Source organism: Salmo trutta, chromosome 12 (assembly GCF_901001165.1).
Source record: "Salmo trutta chromosome 12, fSalTru1.1, whole genome shotgun sequence".
Lineage (NCBI taxonomy): Eukaryota > Metazoa > Chordata > Actinopteri > Salmoniformes > Salmonidae > Salmo > Salmo trutta.
Genome location: NC_042968.1, coordinates 33807699 through 33833627, shown reverse-complemented (window position 1 = coordinate 33833627; position 25929 = coordinate 33807699). Strand labels below are relative to the sequence as shown.

Genomic DNA, 25929 nt, shown 5'->3' with positions numbered 1-25929 from the left:
TTCCGGACTGGAGGGCGACTCTGGGAGCTCCGGACTGGAGGGCGACTCTGGCTGCGCTGGTTCCGGACTGGAGGGCGACTCTGGCTGCGCTGGTTCCGGACTGGAGGGCGACTCTGGCTGCGCTGGTTCCGGACTGGAGGGCGACTCTGGCTGCGCTGGTTCCGGACTGGAGGCCGACTCTGGCTGCGCTGGTTCCGGACTGTGGGCCGACTCTGTCGGCTCCGGACTGTGGGCCGTCTCTGCTGGCTCCGGACTGTGGGCCATCTCGAGACGGGGCACTGTTGCCGGACACTCTGGACGGGGCACTGTTGCCGGACACTCTGGACGGGGCACTGTTGCCGGACACTCTGGACGGGGCACTGTTGCCGGAAGCTCTGGACGGGGACTGCGCACTGAAGGCCTGATGCGTGGGGCTGGCTTAGGAGGCGCCAGACTAGGGACACGCACCACAGGGCTAGTGCAAGGAGCAGGAGCAGGACGAGCTGGACTGGGCTGACGCACTACAGGCCTGGAGCGTGGGGCTGGCTTTGGAGGCGCCAGACTAGGGACACGCACCTCAAAGCTAGTACGAGGAGCAGGAACTGGATACACGGGGCCTTGACTACGCACTGGAGGTCTGAAGGACACAGCCTGCATAACCCGTTCTGGCTGGATAGTTACCCTAGCCCAGCACGGGCAAAGTGCTGGTATCGACCGCACCGGCCTATAGGTGCGCACTGGTGATACAGTGCGTATCTCCGCATAGAGTGGTGTTTTCTTGGTCCGATGCTCCCCATAATAAGCATGGGAAGTTGGCTCAGGTCCCCTTCCTGGCCTAGCCAACTTACCCGTGTGCCCCCCCCAAAAAAATGTTTTGGGGCTGCCTCTCAGGCTTCCTTGCCAGCAGTGTTTCCGAATAACGTTCTCGATCCTCTCCAGTCTTCCTCCATGGTCCTTCTCCAGCCAGTATCTCCTCCCAAGTCCATGACTCCGTATACACCTCCTGCTGCTCCCTCCTCTGCTGCTTGGTCCTCATTTGGTGGGTGATTCTGTCATACGATTCGTCTTCTGATGAAGAGTAAGAAATATCGGACCAATACGCAGTGTGGTAAGTGTCCATACTTATATTTTTATTCATACGTGAACACTGAAACAAAACAAGAAACCGCACGACAGTCCTGTAAGGTAACCTTGCCTATACATGGAACAATCTCCCACCAATACAAGAGAAAATAAACCCATATAAATATGGCCTCCAATTAGAAGCAATGACAACCAGCTGCTTCTAATTGGAGGTCGTTCCCAAAACTAACATAGAAATACAAATACTAGAAATATGAACATAGAAATACAAAACATAGAACAATACCCAAAAAAACCCGACAACACAAAACAAACACACCCCTGCCACGTCCTGACCAAACTACAATAACAAATAACCCCTTTTACTGGTCAGAACGTGACAGCTACATAACCATGGAGATCAAATTGGCTGCAGGTCCAGAAGAGGGTGAGTAAAGTGAACAGCAGCAGCTACTTAGAAAATGTGTGTGTTAGTAACACATGAACAGAACATGATTCAGTTCTTTACCTCTGAGGGGCGGGACGGGGTTAAAATGGGGGGGTTACCTTTGGTCGCGCAGCCTCGGCCTTAATTCTATTTCTATAATATGCTGTCCCTTCTCAGTTTGGTATGAATGCTCTGCTACTGGCAGCCTGGTTCGGTCGCTTCAAGATCCTACAGATCCTCGTGGCCTCTGAGCAAAGCTCAACTGTGAAAACAAAGTAAGTCATTCAATTAATTACATGAATTCACCAAATTCAATGGAACGGATCCTACCCCTAATGATGTAAAAACGCAGATAGGACTACATCATGCAATTTCCTTAATGGTTTTTTAGTGTTTTAATTGTGTCTATTGTGTTACAATTGTGTCTAATTGTAACTAGTTATAGCTTGTGGAATTCAGGCAAATAATATGCTGTTTATATTCACGCCTATGCACACAAAAGAAAAGCCAACTTAACCAATTGCTTAATCAGGGGTACTCTGTGAGTTGGGTGGACTTCAAAAGGACAAGAAGTTGAGCTAATGTGTTAAAGTTTGTTCACTCAACAAACACTGATCGAAGTTAGCTGAATTTGAACAAGCTTCTTGAGTAAAATTACAAATTCATGTTTTCTCAAAACCAAACCTATCATCTTCATATTTCCCAGCAGGTTGATTTTCAGAATTGTTTGTTGATTAATCTTAAGCTACATTTTTCTGAACTAACCCAATCTGTTAGTAGTTGGACTTATTGCACCAGTTACTGAGATGGCTGTTCCAGTTTAGATGATTTAGGTCTCGTTAATCAAACTTCTCTACCCCAGCAGTCAATTTAGGATATCCTTACTCTGGCTGGATTCCCCCAAAAATTACACATCACTTTGCAAGCCAGCATAATGTGTTTTGCAGGGTTGTGTCAGACCAGTGTGTTATGGTGTAATTAGACCCTCAAAGAACGATACATTGACATAAAGAGTTTAATTTGAAAAATAACATTCACAAACATTTTAGAATTTTAGCATCCAGGCAATGGCAGAGCAATTTCTGCATATTGCGCATTTAAAGCTTGCAAATATAATGCTCTATAAGTTGATTTATATGTCATAATAATTGACTGACTTACTTGACTTATGAGGAGCATAGGCCATTGACAAATGTCCTCCATCTCACTCGGTTCGGGGCAAGTTTTTCCAGATCACACCACTTGAGGCGGCTTTTAGTCATTTCTGTCTCATAATTCATTTTTGTATTATAATAAGACTTATAATATGTTATGTATCCGTCTCTCTGTCAGAATGGGCTGGGCCTGCTGCACTGTGCCGCCCAGCGGGGTCATAGCAGAGTGCTGGAGTTCATCATGGAGGACCTAGTAGAGGACATACTGCTGGACAGGGTGGACAATGTGACTGCCCCACACCACATTACCGGTTCTTTACTAGCACGCTTTCTGCATTTTCCTAGTCCTTTCAAAGACCTTTCCTAGCAAATTCCTTGAACTTCTTGTATTTTCCTGGGAGTGCTTTCCTTTCCCAAGACTTTCCCAGTACTGTTCTAGGGCCTTCCTTTCCTTATACTCTCCCCGTCTGTGCTTTAGTCTCAACCCTGCCTGGTTACAGGATTTACAAGGAAAATTGATGATGACACAATTAAAAAAATCTTGTTTACTTTAAGAATTTGATTAATGCAGTATCACCACGCTCTGTGCACAATAGATACCTTAAGGGTTTACTATGCTACCTATTATTTATCCTGTGCCATGTTAGATGTCTTTACTAGGATGTCAAACCTGCTTGTCGCATGTTGGCTGGACATCAGGGACATCAAGGCCCCCCCCCAACAGCCAACTGTCGCTTACAGAGTGACAGATAAGTCCCTTGCTCTGTTGGCTAAAACGGTTGGCTTGTGTGTTTGTGCAGGAGGTTATGAGTTCGAGCCCTGCTTGGGGCAGAACAGAAGACACTGTTATTCCATACTGTCAATACTTTCATACTATAATTTGGTCATATTGTCATTAGTGTCATTTGGTCGTACTGCGATGTTGTCATTACTGTTACTATCTTCTTATAGTTAATCCCTCACTACCTGTTTTTCTGTCAGTCTGGGAAGACAGCGTTTCACCTGGCTGCAGAACATGGACAGCTAGAGGTGGTTGAGTTCCTCATCGGTATGGGCTGCACTCACGTCCTCAAGGATAAGGTAGGTTCAGACGTTGACACATGTACACACACACACACACACACACACACACACACTTATAGGTGAATACATGATTAGGCTAGTGTTACAGTAGCGAGAGAGTAAACATGAACTTTAAACACCTTTGGAAAACATGTTTGCATTACTTTTCGTGTGTGTGTGTGTGTGTGTGTGTGTGTGTGTGTGTGTGTGTGTGTGTGTGTGTGTGTGTGTGTGTGTGTGTGTGTGTGTGTGTGTGTGTGTGTGCGTGTGTGTGTGTGTGTGTGTGTGTGTGTGTGTGTGTGTGTGTGTGTGTAACTAAGATGTTATCATGTAAATATAACATGATGTCTTTGATGTGTTTTTATATATTGTATAGGATGAAAACATGGCCATCCATCTAGCAGCCAAGCATGGACATAAAGAGGTCCTGCAGAAGTTAGTTGAGACAGGAGTGGACATTGATGAGAGAAACATAGTGAGTAAAGAACATATTGTCACTGTGTCAGGTGTGGTGTGGGGTAAAAAGCAGCCCAGAAACTAGATTTTATATTCAATGCATTTTAGCTGTCGTGGTTCCTGCTTCACTTTATAGGGGTAATGATGAGAGAAAAAAGTTAACTATTAATTTATGTTTTGCTTTTAAACCTTTATTTAGCCAGGAAATAACTAATTCTATTTTACTATAATAACAATTAGGGTTACTGCTACTTGTTAAATTTTATATTGTTGATTATTCCCTATTCTGTTGATAGAATGTAAAGCTGATGGAGGCCTGTTGTGACATGATATTTGGTTCTCCAGGACGGACTGACACCACTGCACCTGTCCTCTGATGGAGGTCACTATGAATGTGTCAAACTACTGCTGGAAGCCTGCTGTAATGTCAACGCGCTGACAAACGTGAGGGTCAACTACCAATGAACTATAACTAATAAAGGCTTTATAGAGCATTCATCTATCTGTTCATATAGCTGTAAACGTATGGACAGAGGACCACCTAGAAGTGGGTGCTTCCTATGCACTGACTGGGACATTCTCTTCCAAGACACTGATGTTAAAACTCTTGCAGAGACAGGCATGGATGATAATACATTATTTCTAAAGCATCTAAATATGTCTTAGAAAGGGTTTATAAAGACTTTGTTAAGACTTGTAAATTGTAATTAGTTTAAAGTGGTACCTGATTATTACATTTACATTTAAGACTGAATCTGAGATGGATAGATAGATAGATAATTGGGTAGATAGATAATCATTGATCATTACAGGTATAATGTCAAAGTGACAACTAATGTGTGAGACTGAGAGGTACGTTAGTGAGTCTGAACTGTGACCTGTCCCACTATGTTGTTGTCTGTGCAGAAGAATATGAATGCCCTCCACTACGTGGCCCAGCACGGCTTTGAGAGGGAGACCAGTCTGCTGCTGGAGGCAGGCATCAACACAGACACGGTGGATGGTGTGAGTATACAAGCCAACCTTCAGCCATACTGTACATACTGCACTAGTTTGTGCATCGGTTAGCTCCTCTGTAGGAATAGTTGGTAGCATTTATTGCAACTTGGTTAGCTCCTCTTTCATACTACAATAGTGAACAGCCAGGTATTTTAGTTAAGCCTAACAGCTCAGAATACACCAGTAGGGTTCAGCATCTGCACCATGTCCCCTTTCCACTTTCTCTTTGTCCTAACTATTTCCAACTCAGAGAATTGGTGCCACATTTGTTTGTATAATTCAGTGCATGTCCTATATTGATGTTTTCCGTTTTCAGTAAAAGTGTTTTATTTATTACATTTTTTAAGTCGTAGGGCAGTCCCACTCCTCTCATATGTTTGTTGTATTGGATAGAGAGAGTCAATAAACAGGTGTTCTGACATGTTAGTTTGCTAGTTTTAAACCCATGCTGCAGCAGTAGGGTCCTGGAGGCAGCAGCTTAGACCGCTGGATCCGCCCAAGACACAAAAGGTGTTTTTTTCAGTGCCTCAGTGCAGAATAGGTTCTCTCCATAGATCTTTGTTTTAGTTTGTGTCTGAAACAAGACCACAAGCTACAGTACAACAGGCCTTTTCCTCCCACGTAACACTAATCAAAAGAGAACCATCATACTCTCCCAGAAGCTTGGCTGGTGCGTAAAACCCGCCAATTCAGACACAAAGAGGTGTATTGGGTTCTTACTGAATACCCGTCTGTGTAAGCTATCCCTGATGCAGTGAACATTAGAAAACACATTGAATAATGAAGTAAGCTTTATGCAACGTCTTTTTGAGTGCGAACTCATTACACCTCTTTGTTCCTCCCACGTACCACATCTCTGGAACTCCCTCAATGACAATCTCAAAGCTGCTCAGACTGTTGGTGCATTTAAAGCAGGCCTTAAGACTCATCTCTATCGGCTGGACGAGCCTCGTTCCTAAAGAATGCCTTAAGACTCATCTCTATCGGCTGGACGAGCCTCGTTCCTAAAGCAGGCCTTAAGACTCATCTCTATCGGCTGGACGAGCCTCGTTCCTAAAGCAGGCCTTAAGACTCATCTCTATCGGCTGGACTAGCCTCGTTCCTAAAGCAGGCCTTAAGACTCATCTCTATCGGCTGGACGAGCCTCGTTCCTAAAGCAGGCCTTAAGACTCATCTCTATCGGCTGGACTAGCCTCGTTCCTAAAGCAGGCCTTAAGACTCATCTCTATCGGCTGGACGAGCCTCGTTCCTAAAGCAGGCCTTAAGACTCATCTCTATCGGCTGGACGAGCCTCGTTCCTAAAGCAGGCCTTAAGACTCATCTCTATCGGCTGGACTAGCCTCGTTCCTAAAGCAGGCCTTAAGACTCATCTCTATCGGCTGGACTAGCCTCGTTCCTAAAGCAGGCCTTAAGACTCATCTCTATCGTCTGGACTAACCTCGTTCCTAGACTCCTATTGTTGTTTTCATGATATTGTTATATATTTTGAAATGTCTTGTTTGTTATATTATCATTAAAAATATCTATATTTTACTTTATTTCCTAGTTGATATTTAATTTTATGCACTTTGAGATTATTCTTGCGTAATGAAAAGCGCTTTACAAATGTAACAAATTATTATTATTATTTACGTGGCATCTGTTGTATGTGGTAACCATCAATGTGTAGCTAATTTTACCTTGTGTTTTGAACAGCAACACACATCCCCTCCTCACATCGCTGTGCTCAACAATCACACTGAGGTGGTACGGCTGCTAATAGACGCTGAATGTGACCTGGACATATCTGACAATGTGAGTAATGTTTCCACTCTCTATGGGCGTTACGTAATCACCTTACAGTATGTAAACATTCTATGCAATGCATTCAATGATTTGTTAAACCAACGGTGCATCGTGTACCTTAAAGTGTCTGTATCGATTCTGAGTCATCGTGTTGCGTGATAACCCATCATGAGTTGGCTGTGATCTGTGTTTGATGTTGTTTACATTAGCATTGAGGTAAAGTGCCATAACACTTGTAACACTAATGACCTAATTCGTCTATCTCTTTCTTTTTTTCTCCTCTCTCTTTCTCTGTCTCACTCTCTCGTTTTTTCTCCCTTTCTTTTTCTCCCCCCTTCCCTCTCTCCCTCCTTCCTTACAGAGGCTCCAGACAGCCCTGCACATCGCAGCAGAGCATGGAAGACAGGACATCGCTGAGATGATCTTCATAGCTGGCGTTAACCTCAAACTACTGGATAAGGTATTGGATTTAATCTCATTTTAAAGGGTCATTTTTTATCTTGTTTTTTATTTACCTTTAGAAGTGAAGTGATCCATTAAAACATGGCGGAGCAAACAAGAACGCCTGTATGTGGGAGTTGTAATGGATTGTTAATAAAATGTGGATAAAAACCTCTTGAAATGTGTTATCTAATTTCCAATGTGGTTGGACAGCTCATTGAGGGTATCAATCACTGAAGATATGGTATCTAAATCGTATCAATATAGATAACGTGTTTCACTTACAGTCACACTTGCAATAAAGATTCAATAATGTCAACTTTATTTTCCTTGATGGTAAAATTGCATTGGAAACAATGCAATGCAATACAAACATTTAACATCAGACATCCCAACACACTTAAGCACAATTTCTAAGAAAGCTTCTATTTTCAAATCTCATCAGTCCGGCACAGCAGACACTTCCTCCTGTGCGTAATAGCCCTGAGACTAGGTTAACATCTCATGGGCTCTTTGTGTAGTATGGGACCAGCCAGTGTCTCACTGGTTTAATTAAATAATTTCCCCTATTCCAGTTAGCATGTGTTTAAAGGGCTCTGTCACGTCCTGACCAGCAGGTGGAGTAGGTGTATAAGTGTTGGTCAGGGCGTGGCAGAAGAAGTTGGGTTTTCTTTGTTCTGTCTAGGTTGGGTGTTTCTATGTAGAGGTAATTGGGGTGGACTTCCAATTGAAGGCAGCTGTGTGGTGTTGCCTTTGATTGGAAGTCCTATATTAGTTGGGTGTGTTTGTCTGTGTGTTTGTGGGGAATTGTGTGTTTTGCACTGCGTTTTTTAAGCCTGCAAACTGTTGCTGCTGCTGTCGTGGTTTTTTGTTTTCCGGTGGATGCTTTACTCCTTTTGTTGGGGAAATAAAATATGAGTATCCACACTTCCGCTGCGCCTTGGTCCTTCCAACAGCACAAAGTATTTCGTGACAGAATCACCCACCTTCACAGGACCAAGCAGCGGAAGAAGGCTGGCAAGGACTGGGAGACTGAGAGGCACCCCCAAGATTTTTTTAGGGGGGGCACAAGGGCTGTGTGATGGGGCAGGAGCTGCCCGCCAGTCAACAGTCGCCAGAGCTGCCCGCCAGTCAACAGTCGTCAGAGCTGCCCGCCAGTCAACAGTCGTCAGAGCTGCCCGCCAGTCAACAGTCGTCAGAGCTGCCCGCCAGTCAACCATCACCAGAGCTGCCCGCCAGTCAACAGTCGTCAGAGCTGCCCGCCAGTCAACAGTCGTCAGAGCTGCCCGCCAGTCAACAGTCGTCAGAGCTGCCCGCCAGTCAACAGTCGTCAGAACTGCCCGCCAGTCAACAGTCGTCAGAGCTGCCCGCCAGTCAACAGTCATCAGAGCTGCCCGCCAGTCAACAGTCGCCAGAGAGGTCAGACTGCGCTGAACTGCCGGAGAGGTCAGACTGCCCTGAACTGCCGGAGTGGCCAGACTGCCCTGAACTGCCGGAGTGGCCAGACTGCCCTGAACTGCCGGAGTGGCCAGACTGCCCTGAACTGCCGGAGTGGCCAGACTGCCCTGAACTGCCGGAGTGGCCAGACTGCCCTGAACTGCCGGAGTGGCCAGACTGCCCTGAACTGCCGGAGCGGCCGGACTGTCCCGAGCCGCCGGACTGCCCGGACTGTCCCGAGCCGCCGGACTGCCCGGACTGTCCCGAGCCGCCGGACTGCCCGGACTGTCCCGAGCCGCCGGACTGCCCGGATTGTCCCGAGCCGTCGGACTGTCCCGAGCCGCCGGACTGCCCGGACTGCCCCGAGCCGCCGGACTGCCCGGACTGCCCCGAGCCGCCGGACTGCCCGGACTGCCCCGAGCCGCCGGACTGCCCGGACTGCCCCGAGCCGCCGGACTGGCCGGACTGCCCCGAGCCGCCGGACTGCCCCGACTGCCTGGAACGGCCAGAACCTGAGCCGCCTCCAACATAGGTGGGTTGGGGAGGGGGGGTGTAGCACAGTGCCGTCGTTGACGGCAGCCACCTTCCCTTCCCTCCCTGTACTTAGGGGGAAATTTTCGGGTTGTTTTGGGTGTTTTGTGTTTTTTCTTTTGAAGGTGCATTCGGGGTCTGCACCTTTAGGGGGGGGGGGGGTAATGTCACGTCCTGACCAGCAGGTGGAGTAGGTGTATAAGTGTTGGTCAGGGCGTGGCAGAAGAAGTTGGGTTTTCTTTGTTCTGTCTAGGTTGGGTGTTTCTATGTAGAGGTAATTGGGGTGGACTTCCAATTGAAGGCAGCTGTGTGGTGTTGCCTTTGATTGGAAGTCCTATATTAGTTGGGTGTGTTTGTCTGTGTGTTTGTGGGGAATTGTGTGTTTTGCACTGCGTTTTTTAAGCCTGCAAACTGTTGCTGCTGCTGTCGTGGTTTTTTGTTTTCCGGTGGATGCTTTACTCCTTTTGTTGGGGAAATAAAATATGAGTATCCACACTTCCGCTGCGCCTTGGTCCATTTCAACCAACGACAACCGTGACAGGCTCAAGCATTATTGAATTCCATTCTGAAGACTATGCCAGGATCCTGTTAATCAGAGTACACCGGAGAAAAACATTTTGCAACAGAAAACAATAACAAGCATTACTTATTAGACAAGTTTAGGTAGTACCTCTCATTTCACTGTTTCCCCCCGAATAAGTGCTAATGAACTGGACCCACAACCCAGGTGAATTAGTGCTAATGAACTGGACCCACGACCCAGGTGAATTGGTGCTAATGAACAGGACCCAGGTGAATTAGTGCTAATGAACTGGACCCAGGACCCAGGAGAATTGGTGCTAATGAACAGGACCCAGGTGAATTAGTGCTAATGAACAGGACCCAGGAGAATTGGTGCTAATCAACAGGACCCAGGTGAATTAGTGCTAATGAACAGGACCCAGGACCCAGGTGAATTAGTGCTAATGAACAGGACCCAGGCGAATTAGTGCTAATGAACTGGACCCAGGACCCAGGTGAATTGGTGCTAATGAACAGGACCCAGGTGACTTAGTGCTAATGAACAGGACCCAGGACCCAGGAGAATTAGTGCTAATGAACAGGACCCAGGTGAATTAGTGCTAATGAACAGGACCCAGGTGAATTAGTGCTAATGAACTGGACCCAGGAACCAGAAGAATTAGTGCTAATGTACAGGACCCAGGAGAATTAGTGCTAATGAACAGGACCCAGGTGAATTAGTGCTAATGAACAGGACCCAGGACCCAGTTGACTTAGTGCTAATGAACTGGACCCAAGACCCAGGTGAATTAGTGCTAATGAACTGGACCCGGGTGAATTAGTGCTAATGAACTGGACCCAGGCCCCAGGTGAATTAGTGCTAATGAACTGGACCCAGGTGAATTAGTGCTAATGAACAGGACCCAGGACCCAGGTGACTTAGTGCTAATGAACTGGACCCAGGCCCCAGTTGAATTAGTGCTAATGCGTTGAATTAGTGCTAATGAACAGGACCCAGGTGAATTAGTGCTAATGAACAGGACCCAGGACCCAGGTGGTGTACTGTGTGTCATATTGAATCCAGTGTTGTGGCTGTGTGTTGGTACTCTCAGCAGGGAAGACTTCTCTGGAGGTGGCAGCCAGAGGAAACCATGTCATCTTAGTGGACATGATCATCAAAGCAGACCGGTTTTACAAGTGGGAAAAGGTACGTTCATATTTAAAGGCAAATGTAAAAACGCTTTCCATCATTGAACTGCAAGGTAGCGCCTGCAGCTCTACTTTGTGCATGTTGAGATCGACTACTTTAGGGCTTCGCAGCTGTACCAGATCATCACGATTCCGGGATGAGTGTTTTAGTATTTCAGAATCAAATAGCAGTCTGCTTCTCAGCCCAACTGCAATACAGTCAATCTCAAACTCACACCCTTTCTTTGTGTACCAGGACAACGTGATTAGCGATGGTGATTCGTGGCTGGGGAAGCAGCTGAGCTTTAAGCAGGACCACCAGGTGGAGACCCAGCACCTGTGCTCTGTCACGTGGAGGCTGGCCACCAAAGACCTGTCCCGCGGGGAGTGGAAGAGCCTCGCACAGCACTGGGGCTTCACGGATGCCCACATACGCTCCATAGAGCAGCAGTGGACAGGTGAAGCATTGGCTTGGTCTAGAAATAACCCCCAGCCCCTAGCTCGTTGTAATTTTCAAATCTGAAGCAATCACATAGGTCTAAGTGAAAATGAGATTTTTCCATCTGGCTTTCTATCTGATTTTAAGGGAGCTTCCACCATATTGCTTACATTCATATGATTCCTTCAGATCTGCAAACACCAAAGAGCCTAAGGAATAAGGAGTTAGCAACCTGGGTGGGCAAGTAACCTTTAGGTTAGAGAGGCTGACCAGTAGCCAGTAGGTTGCTGGTTCAACCTAGAGGGTTAATTGATAGATCCCAGGTACCATCTCCTGCCGTTGTGCCCTTGAGCAAGGCACTTAAGCCCAGAACTGTCCTTATTGTAGCCCACCTATTTTATATGATAACTCTCTTATGACATTCACATATGTTAGGTACAAAGAGCTTCAAGGAGCATGGGCACCGTATGTTGCTGATCTGGCTGCATGGAGTAGTCATCGCAGGGGAGATCCCAATGGAAGGCCTGTATGAGGGACTGGCGGGGATCTACAGGACTGACCTAGCTGGTGAGTCAATGGAACGGGGGACGGGAGTCAACACCCATCAGGTATTCGAACCTGAGCACCAGGGGTTGTCTTTAATAGGCACAATGGGCGAAAATATATATTTTTTAATCAAAAACAATAATGGATGTTCTTATCAGACTGTACTGTCCAATCATTGTCGCTCATTTCATGCCTACTGAACACTGCCCAGCTTCCCTCTAGACCACACTGCTGTCTAGCCTGGGGAAGGTAGTTGTCCAAAAGCTTTCTGAGCATATTATGCAGTGGTGTAAAGTAACTAAGTAAAAATACTTTGAAGTACTACTTAAACTACTCTATCTTTTGGTATTTCTTTCATTAGCCCATTGTTGGTATAGTCCTAAAACGTTTTGCATGTCAGCAATGAAGTTTTCATGATATATAAAAGTACAGAAATACAGACGGTAAGATGCATTTTGCATCATATGATGCTGCGTTTTGCATCATATGATGCTGTGTTTTGCATCATATGATGCAAAATGCATCATACCGGCTGTATTTCTGTACTTTGAAAGGGTATCTTTACTTTATTATTTATATTGTTGACAACTTTTACTTTTATTCTAATACAGTCCTAAAGCAAATATGTACTTTTTACTCCCATACATTGTCCCTGTCACCCAAAAGCACTGGTCACATTTCGAGTGCTCAGGTAGGACAGCAATATAATCCAATTCACGTACCAATATAATGGGTTTTCATCCCTACTGCCACTTTTCTGGCGGACTCACTAAACACAAATGCTGCGTTTATAAATTATGTCTGAGTTTTGGAGTGTGCCCCTGGCTGTCTGTAAATTTTTAAAACAAGAATCGTCTGGTTTGCTTAATATAAGGAATTTGATGTATAGTATTTACATGTACTTTTACTCAAGTATGACAATTTAGTACTTTTTCCACCACTGATATTGTGGTTATTAATTAGATAAGTACATTAAATGCTGGATTGACCATCTTTTATCATCTCTACCAGTAATGGTCCGTAGCCCGTAGGTCAACTTGAACGAACAAAGAAGTTTCCTTTTTCTTTTTCAACAGAAAGCATCAGACAGAAGGCAAATGCAGACACAAGCTCTCCCAAGAAATGCACCGCCATGTGAACAAGTCCATCCTGAAACACACTGATATACTGCAGGAATAAATGGCCATTCCAGGGTTCAAAACTAAAAATATTGTCTGAATAAAGTTAACACATTGAACAAAAATATAAATGCAACATGTAAAGTGTTGGTCCCATGTTTAATGAGCTGAAATAAATGATCCCAGAAATGTTCCATATACACAAAAAGCTTATTTCTCTCAAATGTTGTGCACAAATTTGTTTACATCCCTGTTAGTGAGCATTTCTCCTTTGCCAAGATAATCCATCTGCCTGACAGGTGTGGCATACCAATAAGCTGATTAAACAGCATGATCATTACACAGGTGTACCTTGTGCTGGGAACGATAAAAGGCCACTCCAAAATGTGCAGATTTGTCACACAACACAATGCCACAGATGTCTCATGTTTTCAGGGAGCGTGAAATTGGAATGCTGACTGCAGGAATGTCCACCAGAGCTGTTGCCAGATAATTTAATGTCCATAAGCCTCAAGTCATTTGAGAGAATTTGGCTGTACGTCCAACCGGCCTCACAACCACAGACCACATGTATGGCGTTGTGTGAGCGAGTGGTTTACTGATGTCAACATTGTGAACAGAAAGCCCCATGGTGGCGGTGGGGTTATGGTATGGGCAGGCATAAGCTACAGACAACGAACACAATTGCATTTTATCGATGGCAATTTGAATGCACATAGATACCGTGACGAGATCCTGAGGCCCATTGTCATGCCATTCATCCGCTGCCATCACCTCATGTTTGAGCATGATAATGCACGGCCCCATGTCGCAAGGATCTATACACAATTCCTGGAAGCTGAACATTTCCCAGTTCTTTCATGTCCTGAATACTCTCCAGGCATGTCACCCATTGAGCCCGTTTGGGATGCTCTCGATCGACGGTTATGACAGTGTTCCTATTCCCGGCAATATCCAACAACTTCGCACAGCCATTGAAGAGGAGTGGGACAACATTCCAAAGCCTTATCAACTCTATGTGAAGGAGATGTGTCGCGCTGCATGAGGCAAATGGTGGTGAAACCAAACATTGTCTGGTTTTCACAACACTTTCACCCAGTTGTCCTCTGAATCATTCAGATGTTCATTGGCAAACTTCAGACGGGCATGTATATGTGCTTTCTTGAGCAGGGGGACCTTGCGGGCGCTGCAGGATTTCAGTCCTTCACGGCGTAGTGTGTTACCAATTGTTTTCTTGGTGACTATGGTCCCAGTTGCCTTGAGATCATTGACAAGATCCTCCCGTGTAGTTCTGGGCTGATTCCTCACCGTTCTCATGATCATTGCATCTCCACGAGGTGAGATCTTGCATGGAGCCCCAGGCAGAGGGAGATTGACAGTTATTTTTCATTAAAATGCAAATCATTTTATAACATTTTTGACATGTGTTTTTCTGGATTTTTTGTTGTTATTCTGTCTCTCTGTCTCTGTTCAAATAAACCTACCATTAAAATTATAGACTGATCATTTCCTTGTCAGTAGGCAAACGTACAAAATCAGCAGGGGATCAAATACTTTTTTCCCTCACTGTAGATGACAGGGATATAGTGGAGAGTGAGTGGTGGAACAGGGGATCAAACTGCTGCCTTCACTGTCATATGTGGTCCAGGGGGCAGCAGCACTACCACTAGACCAGGGTTCCCCAACTGGCAGCCTGCAGGCCAAAATCTGTGGTTTTCTTTGGCCTCCCAAGTTTTCTGAACAATGTTGTTTTGTTTTTTGCATTTTCATTGTTGAATATAACAAAATGTAAAAACACCAAGAAATCAGCTTCAATTGATTTTAATTTGGTAAATCTGTTCCCAATTATTTCCAGGAATAATAGAGACACGTGATAAGCAAGGTCTGAAAGTATGTTATATTCCAATATTATGTCTGTTTGGGCTTCTTGCGGTTCATTTCATTTGCAGTTTACAAATTATTTGTAATTCCACTACCGCTCAAAAGTTTGGGGTCGCTTAGAAATGTCCTTGTTTTTGAAAGAAAAGCACATTTTTGGTCCATTAAAATAGCATCAAATTGATCAGAAAGACAGTGTAGACATTGTTAATGAGGCAACTCTGGGATGCTGGCCTTCTAGGCAGAGTTGCAAAGCAAAAGCCATATCTCAGACTGCAGACACTGGAGAGAGGAACTCTGCCTAGAAGGCCAGCATCCCGGAGTCGCCTCTTCACTGTTGACATTGAGACTGGTGTTTTGCGGGTACTATTTAATGACGCTGCCAGTTGAGGACTTGTGAGGCGTCTGTTTCTCAAACTAGACACACTAATGTACTTGTCCTTTTGCTCAGTTGTGCACCTGGGCCTCCCACTCCTCTTTCTATTCTGGTTAGAGCCAGTTCGCGCTGTTCTATGAAGGGAGTAGTACACAGCGTTGTACCAGATCTTCAGTTTCTTGGCAATTTCTCGCATAGAATAGACGTCATTTCTTAGAAGAATAGACTGACGAGTTTCAGAAGAAAGCTCTTTGTTTCTGGCCATTTTGAGCCTGTAATCGAACCCACAAATGCTGACGCTCCAGATACTCAACTAGTCTAAAGGACAGTTTTATTGCTTCTTTAATCAAAACAGTTTTCAACTGTGCTAACATAATTGCAAAAGGGTTTTCTAATGATCAATTAGCCTTTTTAAATTGATAAACTTGGATTAGCTAACACAACGTGCCATTGGAACACAGGAGTGATGGTTGCTCATAATGGGCCTCTGTACACCTATGTATATTCCATTTTTTAAAAATCAGCAGTTTCCAGCTACAAAAGTCATTTACAACATTAACAATGTCTACAGTGTATTTCTGATCCATTTGATGTTATTTTAAATGGACACAAAAAAAGTGCTTTTTTCAAAAACATGGACATTTCTAAGTGACCCCAAACTTTTGAACGGTAGTGTATGTTTCGGCCCCCATGACCATCCGCTCAAGAAAAAAATAATCATCCTGTGGCTGAATGTAGTTGATGATTCCAACAATAGACCAACGCCCGGCATCATGGAAAACGTTCTATCAACATGACATCTTGTGCATAATGCATTTATTGTGCTTTACATCATGCCAGCACAAATATGATGTAGGCATTCATAACAGCGTATAACAACCTACATAAATGCATAGAAAGTTGGTTGAAATTACACAAAAACCCCACATGGCAGGGCATGTTTTCAAGAAGGCTTTATTCAATTACAAATGAAATATAACATTAAACATCATTTCTTCTGACCAACATCCTCAGCTGTATATCTAATCAGTGCAGGTTTTCTAGCTTACCAAGTATCGCCACGGTGGGCAGAGTTAACCAGAAACATAGAAGGAAAAACATGGAATTCAAAAGTGCAACATCAATTAAATGCATGAGATTTATATCACATAAGGCAAAAGGTTCATAACATGGCATCGTATGGCGTTTCTTCTCTCAAAGCAACGTAGCCAATTACGCTCTATTTACAGTAACAGTGATAATTAAAATATATTTTTAACTGTAAAGTAAAAATAGTATCAGTTCAACTTGTGGATTGATTGTATTCAATATCGTAGAAAAAACAGAAAGGAGATCAGGGGAAGAGATGACCTTTTTTAACAAGTGGATCCATAGATCCGTGTGTGACCAGTAGTGGCGACTGGGTGGTGATGGTGGTTGAGATCATAGAAATACAGAAATAGAATTCAGTCATTCTAATTTCTATGGTTGACATTTTCTTGGCTGTTTTGCTGGTCAGGGAAACGTAGTTCCTATAGTTCTGCCCCACAGAATCAGAATCGGCCAATCCGATTCTATGGTTCTGGCATGTCGGTCAGAGCTGGGAGAGAGGAGAGGGTGCTGGGTAACATAGTCTCGTCATTGGTCGTTGGCGCTATTCACCAGGTGGCTCTTCTGCACCTCCAGCTCCTCGGCGCTCACCATGTCCGAGTTGATGGCGGCGTACCGCGTCCCGTGGAACTGCCGCAGGTGAATCTGAGGAGAGGGATCGAGACACAGAGAACATGTTCAGAAATAGTCCATATGAAGTTACTTGCAGGAAGCCTCATATGACCATCCTTACAGAATGTAAGCTTGAGATCAGGATGATGGTACAAGGCTAACTTGCAGGTACAATAAGTACAGTCATGACAGAAAGAGCGGTAACCCCACACTGTTGAATGTTCTAACAATTCTCAGACTTGTACATCTAGTAGTGTAGCCTCGTTAATGTATTAAACACATGGGGGTTTGTGATGAATCCAGCAGTGCAGGCTCCTGCACATTTCTTATTGCCATTTCATTGTGTTACTACTATGGTGCTATTTCTATGGAAACAACCTTAAACGGTCATAGGCCACAAGCATCACTATGTACCATTTGGTACCACATAGTTACCAATTGTGCTGACTTCTTGGATGTAAGTCAAGTATCCATTGTTGGTACATAGTTACTACTGTAGTTAGTTAATACCAATGTACATACCAAGTACTAGCTGGAAATAAAGATTTTTGGCTGCATCTCCAAACACCAGACAGACAATCTTGAAAAGCACCACTTAAAACATAGTCAAACACTTGACACTAGGGATTAACAAGGGATGTCAGTGATCAAAACCTCTTGTAGCACAGATGCAGCTGGTTGGGTTAGCCTGGAGAGGAAGCTGTGGTATCAAGTGTTTGACTATGTTTAGTGGTGCTATTCAAGGTAGACAACAATCTGGTGGTTGGAGATACAGACAAAAATTGTTCTTTTACAGCCTGATTTCCAGCTAGTACTTGGTATTTACATTGGTATTAACTATGTACCAACAATGGATACTTGCCTTACATCCAAGAAGTCAGCACAATTGGTTGGTTCTCATCAGAACTGAAATTCGATCCCGGTCTGACCGAAGCCCGGTGAGCTAAAGCCCGAGCCCAGGCCTGGTCTGACATCACAGAAATGAAATGCCAAAAAAATGAATAGAAAGATTTCTAGAAAACTGTATATTGATATAAAGTGGTGTTGAGAACAACACGGCGGAGGCGGGCGGCAGCAGAGTGAGGAGAGGAGGAAACAGCCATTGGGCCTAGAAAAAGCGCTGATAGAGAAACTCACCTTAGTTATGATCCACTGAATGATGACAATATTGGAATAAAGTAGGCTAATGCAATTGAAGGTGTGTATCAAATTCTTGCTTATACTGAAACTCCCAAAGTCCTATCCAGCCGTTATACTAATTTAAAGCAATAGGACTCCTCTAGATAAATCATTCTATGTCAGATATTTGTTTTCACTGAATCTCCATTTGGATATTTGGTAACAATTAGGCTGGGAAATGTTAGCCACGTTGAGGTGAGAGCGGTATGAGAGTAGAACAGTTGAAACTATCATCATCAGCCGAGTCTGAAATATACAAGATAAACATACTAAAGTGGTGAGATGATGCCACAGCTTCCTCTCCAGGCTAACCCAACCAGCCGCATCTGTGCTACAAAATACATTTTGATGACAGACATCACTTTCTTATGAATTTCTGTTCCTAATACAATGTAAGCAGAAAGTCACATCACATATATATCCCCTGACATGAAATATATTGTGTAATATTTATCATATCAGTTTGGTGGTTTAAATGGTAGTTAGTGTGTCTTTTCTACCAACTCTGATGTGCTCACCTGTATGTACAGGTTGACCTCAGCACTCCTACACAGGTAGGGGAAGTTTCCACCCGTTTTGAGGTGAGCCCGTCTGGCATTTGGATACAGCTTATACATTTCCTCTTTCGCCTCGTGTGACAGGGCACTCTGGTCGAACACCTTTAAACCAAATGAAACGCGCACACAAACAAGTAGTACACACACAGTTACACACATACACAGTCGTATACATATGCATAAGCACAGAACACATCCAGGTTACAGCTCCAATGACCCACCCACAAGCCACAAAACAGCCAATCCCTACTGATATGTAAAGTGAGACGTACAGTAAGCAAGAATGGAAATAAAATGCTGCAAATGAAGAGCAGTTCCTCCTACATCCATAATGGTGACGGCCAGGTCCTTTATCTTGTGAGGCTCCACGTAGGAGTTCTGACAGTTGAGTGTTAGTCTGGAGGCTAGCTCACCCTGGTTCAGGCTCTCCAGCTAGGGAGGGGCGGGGGGGAGAGAGAAAGGGGTGGAGAGAGCGAGAGAGATGTGGTAACTGTCATACCTCATCAAAACCCAAAACATGCATCTCTGCTGTTACATTTCTCTAGACAATCCCTCAGCTGTTTACCAAAACAATTTCAGATTACCCCTTTAATGAAGGTCTGGAACTTACTCTGTCGACCATAAAGTCGATTGCGTCGGCCATCTTGGGGTCGACAGGTCCTTTAGCGAAGTTCCCCAGGACAATCTTCTTCAACATGAAGGCGGGCATCAACCAAAAACTGGAAAGCAAGAAATAACATGGCGTCCCTGTATGAATGACTCAGAACAGGGATCTACAGGTAGAGAATAGAGAAACTTCTGTGGCTCAAAGCTAAATGGTAAGGCTAAACCAAAAAAGACAAGACTGGCAAACATGTAACTTTAATGAACTACGGAGGCCTACACGTTACACATATTACATTTGTAATGATAGACCATAAACAAAGGCTATGTTTTGCGTTTTGACAAACACCTGGGTCGTGTTCAGCAGGGTAAAATGTTGCCTTTCTGACATGTAGAGAAAGGAATCGTGTCAGCTCTATTCATGGCATTTCTATCTGCACCGCTCCACAACGTTTGTCCACTGAACACGACCCCGTTCTTCCTCCACAGCACGGTAAGGGTAAAACAGGGTCTTATTCATTAGGCACCAAATGGAACAAAACAGACAAACAGGGCAGGACTACTTGGACTTGTCCAATAAGAAATGCTTGTTTTCATTTTGCTACAGTGTTCCTTAAGGAACACAACCCAGGACTGTACCTGTTGGCTGTCAATGTCTGGTTGAAGATAGAGGTGTCACTGAAGGAGTTGCACAGGATCAGAGAGTGGACTCTGGGAGACTTGTGTGTGTGCTCGGCAAACTTCTGGGCCAGGAAGCCGCCCAGAGAAGCACCAAATAGATGGACCTATAACAATAGAAATAGTCTGACACTTTACTTAAAGCCTTAATGCATTATGATGCACTTAGAATACATGCTTATGACACGCCTTATAATGGAAGTCCCTTATGTCTCATAATGATCATGACTATATTGAACATTTGCTACATAAATTATAATAAGACAATTATAAAGGCTCATATATGTTTATAACAAGTAATAATGTATTATGTAATAACATTAATATAGTAATAATATGGTCCTGTATGGCTCAGTTGGTAGATCATGGTGCTTGCACTGCCAGGGTTGTGGGTTTGATTCTCGGGGCCACCCATACGTAAAATGTATGCAGTATGCACGCATGACTAAGTCACTTTGGAGAAAAGCGTCTGCTAAATGGCATATATTATTATATTAAAAACGCATCATAGCTGTCAGTTTTGCATAATTCCAGGTCATACCAGTGTAAAACCATAAAAGACTAGCGTTACAAGTTTTCCATGGTAATACAAACCTTGTCCAATTGCAAGTGATCGAGAAGCTTCCGGAATCCATCACAAAACTCCAAGAGATCCCAATACACAGGATACTGCAGCTAAGCGAGAGAGAAAAAAAAAAATGTCATTTTCATAAACCTTAACTTGTATAATATATCCAGTCTAGGAACCCCTGGGGCTAGTTTTTTTAAAACATTTAGATCAAAATGGTCCTGTGTTGGGTAAACTTCTTCCGTGTCAGATGTGTTTAATCCTTGTTTTTGCATACAGTTCTAAAACAAAACAAAACCAAATCTCTAACAGCTAAAAGCACTAGATGAACCTAGCAGCTACAGAGAAGCAACCGGAATCAACTCTATGCCACTCAGTGTGATGTTAATGTCATGACATTCAATGGTGCCTGGGTCAAATAAAAATCACTTGGAATATAGCCTAGTGAAAGATGTCTACTCCTACATCAGAATAGACTTGTATTGTACTCTGGCTGGTCTAGAGGTAAAGCCTCCAGCATGCGTCTTTAGTATCGGCATGGGATCAAATCCAGCCTACTGCCCTTTCACACAACCTCCCTCTATCTTTCCCCACTGCCATTCCCTCTTACTCTTACTCTTTGGTCAATAAAAATCTAAAAACACCTTTATATACCAGCTTCATAAAGATGCTTATAAAAGCATTAGACTTAATTACACTCCTCAGTTTTGCTTGTCTTACTGTTATATTAGTTATATTAACTGTGTAGGTCAAATATCAAAATACCAGCATTTGTTAGACGTGATCTTTCATCCATTACTGATCAATTCTAAATTCTCACCATACAGTCCCAATACAGTTTTAGCAAAGTTCTTCATATAAAAGGCTTTTCATTTTAAATTCCAAACACGGAGGATGGCCTAACAGCCAAAATGTTTGCTTTGCCCTGGAACACTGAATAAATCAGCATCACATAGCCTGTAGAGTGGACCCAGTCTGGTGTATCTAATACTCCAAAAGAAGTGCCTTGGTTATTTGACTGTGGATGATGAATATCTTAATGAATTGAAGATATTACAAGCCATAAAGGTGTTCTTTCACAGTGACTCACTGAGATGACTCTGTAGCCCCAGCCTGTCAGGGCTAAGACCTGCTGGAAGAACACCTCTGCTGTCCCACTCACAGGGGGAAAGAATATGATGGGACACCTGATGCTCTTTGGGCCTGCGTCATACAAGGACCACACCTTGCTGTCATCGTCGTCCACTATAATCTAGAGAGATGATACAGAGGTGAAACATTAATGTACAACCCATAAATACAAAACATTCCATGTAATATTATAGCAAATTCTATAACAAACAACTGTGTTTTTAGATGGGATCACGTCAATGAAAGGGATATTTAAGAAGACTGTGGTGTTGGACTCGTAAATGTCAACAAACTGAAGATTTACAGTATAACTGTTCAATTAAATATTACTGTATTGAGTTCATACGGGCTATGCGAATGGCCAGCAACTGAATCAACTGTAGTGATAAAGCTAGCTAGGCTATTGTGGAGTGCGATATGGTGTTTTTGCTTACTTTTTTCAGTGGCACTGTGCTTCTGAACCAGTTGTAATCAGGAGATATTCTTATCTCATCCATTTCTGTGGAAACAAGAAGACGAAGGCTAGTATGCAGCTAGTAGGCTGGTATTAAGTATCCTCCTGTTAAAGGAAGGAAGGAAGGAAGATGATTCTGAAACTGATCAGCCATCCTTCAGCGTGTGCTTGTTTATCTCTTTAGTAACTAAAGGGGGGGTTGATGAGAACCGTCAGCTAACACCAGTTTGCATTTCTTTTATTTGGCTAGTTTGTCGCATGTCTCTGTCTAGTTCGCGTTAGCCATCCTAGCTAACGTTAGTCACCACTCGTGATGAATACTTAAGCTGTAACGTTAGCTAACGACGGTACGATTTTCTCTACATAAAGTTATTACCTGCAAACCGATGATCAATGACAAAAACAAAATATGTAAAAATACATAGGGTCAATATTACCGTGTTTGCTTTGGATATCATTCACCGTTTAGGTCCACTTTTATCCACGGATTAGCAACATTTTATTTATCGTTCTGAACAAGTCATATGACATTACTTGCACGCACTTCCGTGATGCTCAGGGGCGTGTTTCAACATTCTTAAATTACTTCCTTCCTCTCCTCGTCTCCTTTACTTCACGATTATTGATCTCCTAAAACCACATACTTCTATTAAAAACCTAAAGCCTAAAACCTTTGTCTATACATTAGAGAAAAGATGGGCATATGAGTCCAATGTATACATTTTGTTCACCGAGATATTACAATAGGATATGGTGTGTTCCCTTTTAGGCTCATATATCTACTGCGAATAGTCAATGGGTCAGACCAAAAAGTTGTCCACTTTGGGGTGTCAAAGGTTTGATGGCATTCAATTGTTCTACGTGTTTCACATCTTTATATATTTTGTTGTATGGGAGTCTATGCAATAGAATGTTCGCAGGCTGATAAAGGAATGTTGAGACAAGTTGGAATGTTCACATGCTCATTGAAAATGACTGTATCAAACAAACAACATTCTATAGGATCTCTTAAAAACCATGGGATTTGGTACATTTTTGCCTTCAGATCTAATGATTTACTTAGACTGACTTATCATTGAAACAATGATGTAACAAACTACATATTTGTTTTAGGGAAATTGGTTATAATGGGAAATGATACAAGTCCAAGAGATCCAAATGCTGGTAGCGTATTTGTTTATAGTTTTATATAGCCACCTGTAATAGTCTGTTGTACATTGAGTGTACAAAATATTAGGAACACCTTCCTAATATTGACTTGCACCCCCTTTTGCCCTCAGAACAGCCTCAATTTGTCGGGGCATGGACTCTACGAGGTGACAAAAGCATTCCACAGGGACGCTGGCCCATGTTGACTCCAAAGCTTCCCACAGTTGTGTCAAGTTGGCTGGATGTTCTTTGGTTGGTGGAACATTCTTGATACACACAGGAAACTAGTGAGCATGAAAAACCCAGCAGCTGTGCAGTTCTTTACACATTCAAACTGGTGCGCCTGGCACCTACTACCATACCCTGTTCAAAGGCACTTACATGTTTTGTCTTGCCCATTCACCCTCTGAATGGCACGCATACACAATCCATGTCTCAATTGTCTCAAGGCTTAAAAATCCTTCTCTAAGTCCCCTTCATCTACACTGATTGAAGTGGATTTAGGTAAAATTAATAAGGGATCATAACTTTCACCTGGATTCACCTAGTCAGTGTATGTCATGAAAGAGCAGGTGTTCCTAATGTTTTGCACTCTCAGTGTATAGAGGTGGAGTTGAGGTGGAGTTGTCGGACCAGGCTGTGATAAAGCCTGACAGTATGCTCTCGATGGTGCTCCTGTAGAACACTGTGAGGGCCCTCGGGGACAGGCCACATTTCTTCAGCCTCCTGAGGTTGAAGAGTCGCTGTCGTTCCTTCTTCACCATAGTATCTGTGTGGTTTGACCATTTTAGCTCCTCGGAGATGTGTACGCAGAGGAACTGTCTCAATGGCAGCCCCGTTGATGAGGATGGGGGCATGCCCAGCCTGGTTCCTCCTGAAGTCCACGATCAATTCCTTTGTTTTGCTGACGTTGAGGGAGAGGTTGTTAACCTGGCACCACACCGTCAGAGTACCTACCTCCTCCCTGTAGGATGTCTCGTCGTTGTTGGTAATCAGGCCTACTACTGTAGGCCTGATGATGGAGTTGGAACTGTGTGAGGTCACGCAGTCGTGGTTATACAGGGTATACTCCATGTTTATTGGATTTATTTTATTTCACCTTTATTTAACCAGGTAGGCCAGTTGAGAACAAGTTCTCATTTACAACTGTGACCTGGCCAAGATAAAGCAAAGCAGTGTGACAAAAACAACAACACAGAGTTACACATAAACAAGTACACCCACAACTGCGTGGCCACACATTACGTTTGCAACAACATCATATAAAAAAAAAAAAATCACCTTTATTTAACCAGGTAGGCAAGTTAGAAACAGCCTCTCCCTCAACGTCAGCAAAACCAAGGAGACAATCGTGGACTACAGGAAACAGGGGGAGGAGCATGCCCCTATTGTCATTGACAGGGCTGCTGGGAGAGGGTAAAATCCTTACAGTTCCTCTGTGTGCACATCACAGAGATCCAGACATGGCCCAATCACACCACCATCATGGTGAAAAAGGTGCAGCAGCACCTCTTCAACCCTAGGTGCCTGAAGAAATTTGGCATGGGCCGTTGAATCCTAAATAAGTTCTACAGCTGCACAATCGAGAGCATCTTGACTGGCTGCATCACAGCCTGGAACGGCAACTGCACCGCCCTCAACCGGAAGGCCCCACAGAAAGTAGTGCGGCCGGCCCACTGCATAACTGGGGGAGAGCTCCCTGCCCTCCAGAACATCTACACCCGGCGTGTCTGAGGAAGGCCCGAAAGATCGTCAAGGACTTCAGTCACCCGAGCCACAGACTGTTCACTCTGTTACCATCTGGGAAATGGTATCAGAGTATCAGGTCTCGGACCAACAGGATCTGAGACAGCTTCTACTACCAAGCCATCAGATTTCTGAAAAGCTAAACTTAGCTGTCTCCCTGCACAGACCTGCAGGTTAAAGACTATTTGCATCGGAGAGACTATATGTATCTTAGAAATTGTTTGCACTGACTATCCACACATACAACCCTTATACACAAACTTACACACGCACGCACAAACACAGTCAACCCTGCTGTTCTAATATATACTATTGATTCCACTACCCACTTTATACTTGTAAATACAGTCCATTATTACGATGCACACTACCTCTTCTATTACTTCTACTGCTTGTTATTTTTGACTCGACTCTTTTCAGTGTTATTATTGATTAATGTACTGCATTGTTGAGGGAGCACATAAGCATTTCGCTGCACTTTTTTGCTGCAAACTGTGTAAGTGACGAATACATTTTCTTAACTCTTATTTTTCTTTAAACTGCATTGTTGGTTTAAGGGCTTATAAGTAAACATTTCACGGTAAGGTCTAAACCTGTTGTATTCGGGGCATGTGACAAATAAAATTTGATTTAATTTTGATTTTGATTATATACATATAACTGATATACTTGGGCCATCATTTTGGGTTGTCCTCATTGTAACACACATTTTAAGTCATTATTGGTCTATTACACTAATTATTTATTCAGTTATGCAAAATCA

General features: G+C 43.7%; 1 protein-coding gene and 1 pseudogene across 1 annotated transcript; one reads left to right on the top strand and one right to left on the bottom strand.

Annotated features, from left to right (window-relative positions):
- Nucleotides 1-1614: 1614 nt before the first annotated feature.
- On the top strand, nucleotides 1615-13337 carry LOC115202526 (ankyrin repeat and death domain-containing protein 1A-like; annotated as a pseudogene).
- A 2999-nt stretch (nucleotides 13338-16336) lies between these two features.
- Nucleotides 16337-22840, bottom strand: LOC115203404 (maspardin-like). Its single transcript, XM_029768075.1, has 9 exons — nucleotides 22709-22840; nucleotides 22252-22316; nucleotides 21777-21938; nucleotides 20713-20793; nucleotides 20080-20225; nucleotides 19448-19556; nucleotides 19162-19269; nucleotides 18799-18939; nucleotides 16337-17134 (listed from the first exon to the last, which is right to left on the bottom strand). Exons 2-9 carry the CDS (start codon nucleotides 22312-22314, stop codon nucleotides 17018-17020), a joined length of 927 nt encoding a protein of 308 aa, XP_029623935.1. The 5' UTR covers nucleotides 22315-22316; nucleotides 22709-22840; the 3' UTR covers nucleotides 16337-17017.
- Between the last annotated feature and the right edge of the window lie 3089 nt (nucleotides 22841-25929).

What these genes read in the sequence shown, in the direction of transcription:
- LOC115203404 (XM_029768075.1), bottom strand. Translation starts at nt 22,314, where the DNA reads ATGGATGAGATAAGAATATCTCCTGATTACAACTGGTTCAGAAGCACA. An exon ending in GCACAGTGCCACTGAAAAAA is followed by an intron (nt 21,939 to 22,251) that starts GTAAGCAAAAAC and finishes TCATCTCTCTAG; the next exon opens with ATTATAGTGGACGACGATGA. An exon ending in GGGGCTACAGAGTCATCTCA is followed by an intron (nt 20,794 to 21,776) that starts GTGAGTCACTGT and finishes TCTCTCGCTTAG; the next exon opens with CTGCAGTATCCTGTGTATTG.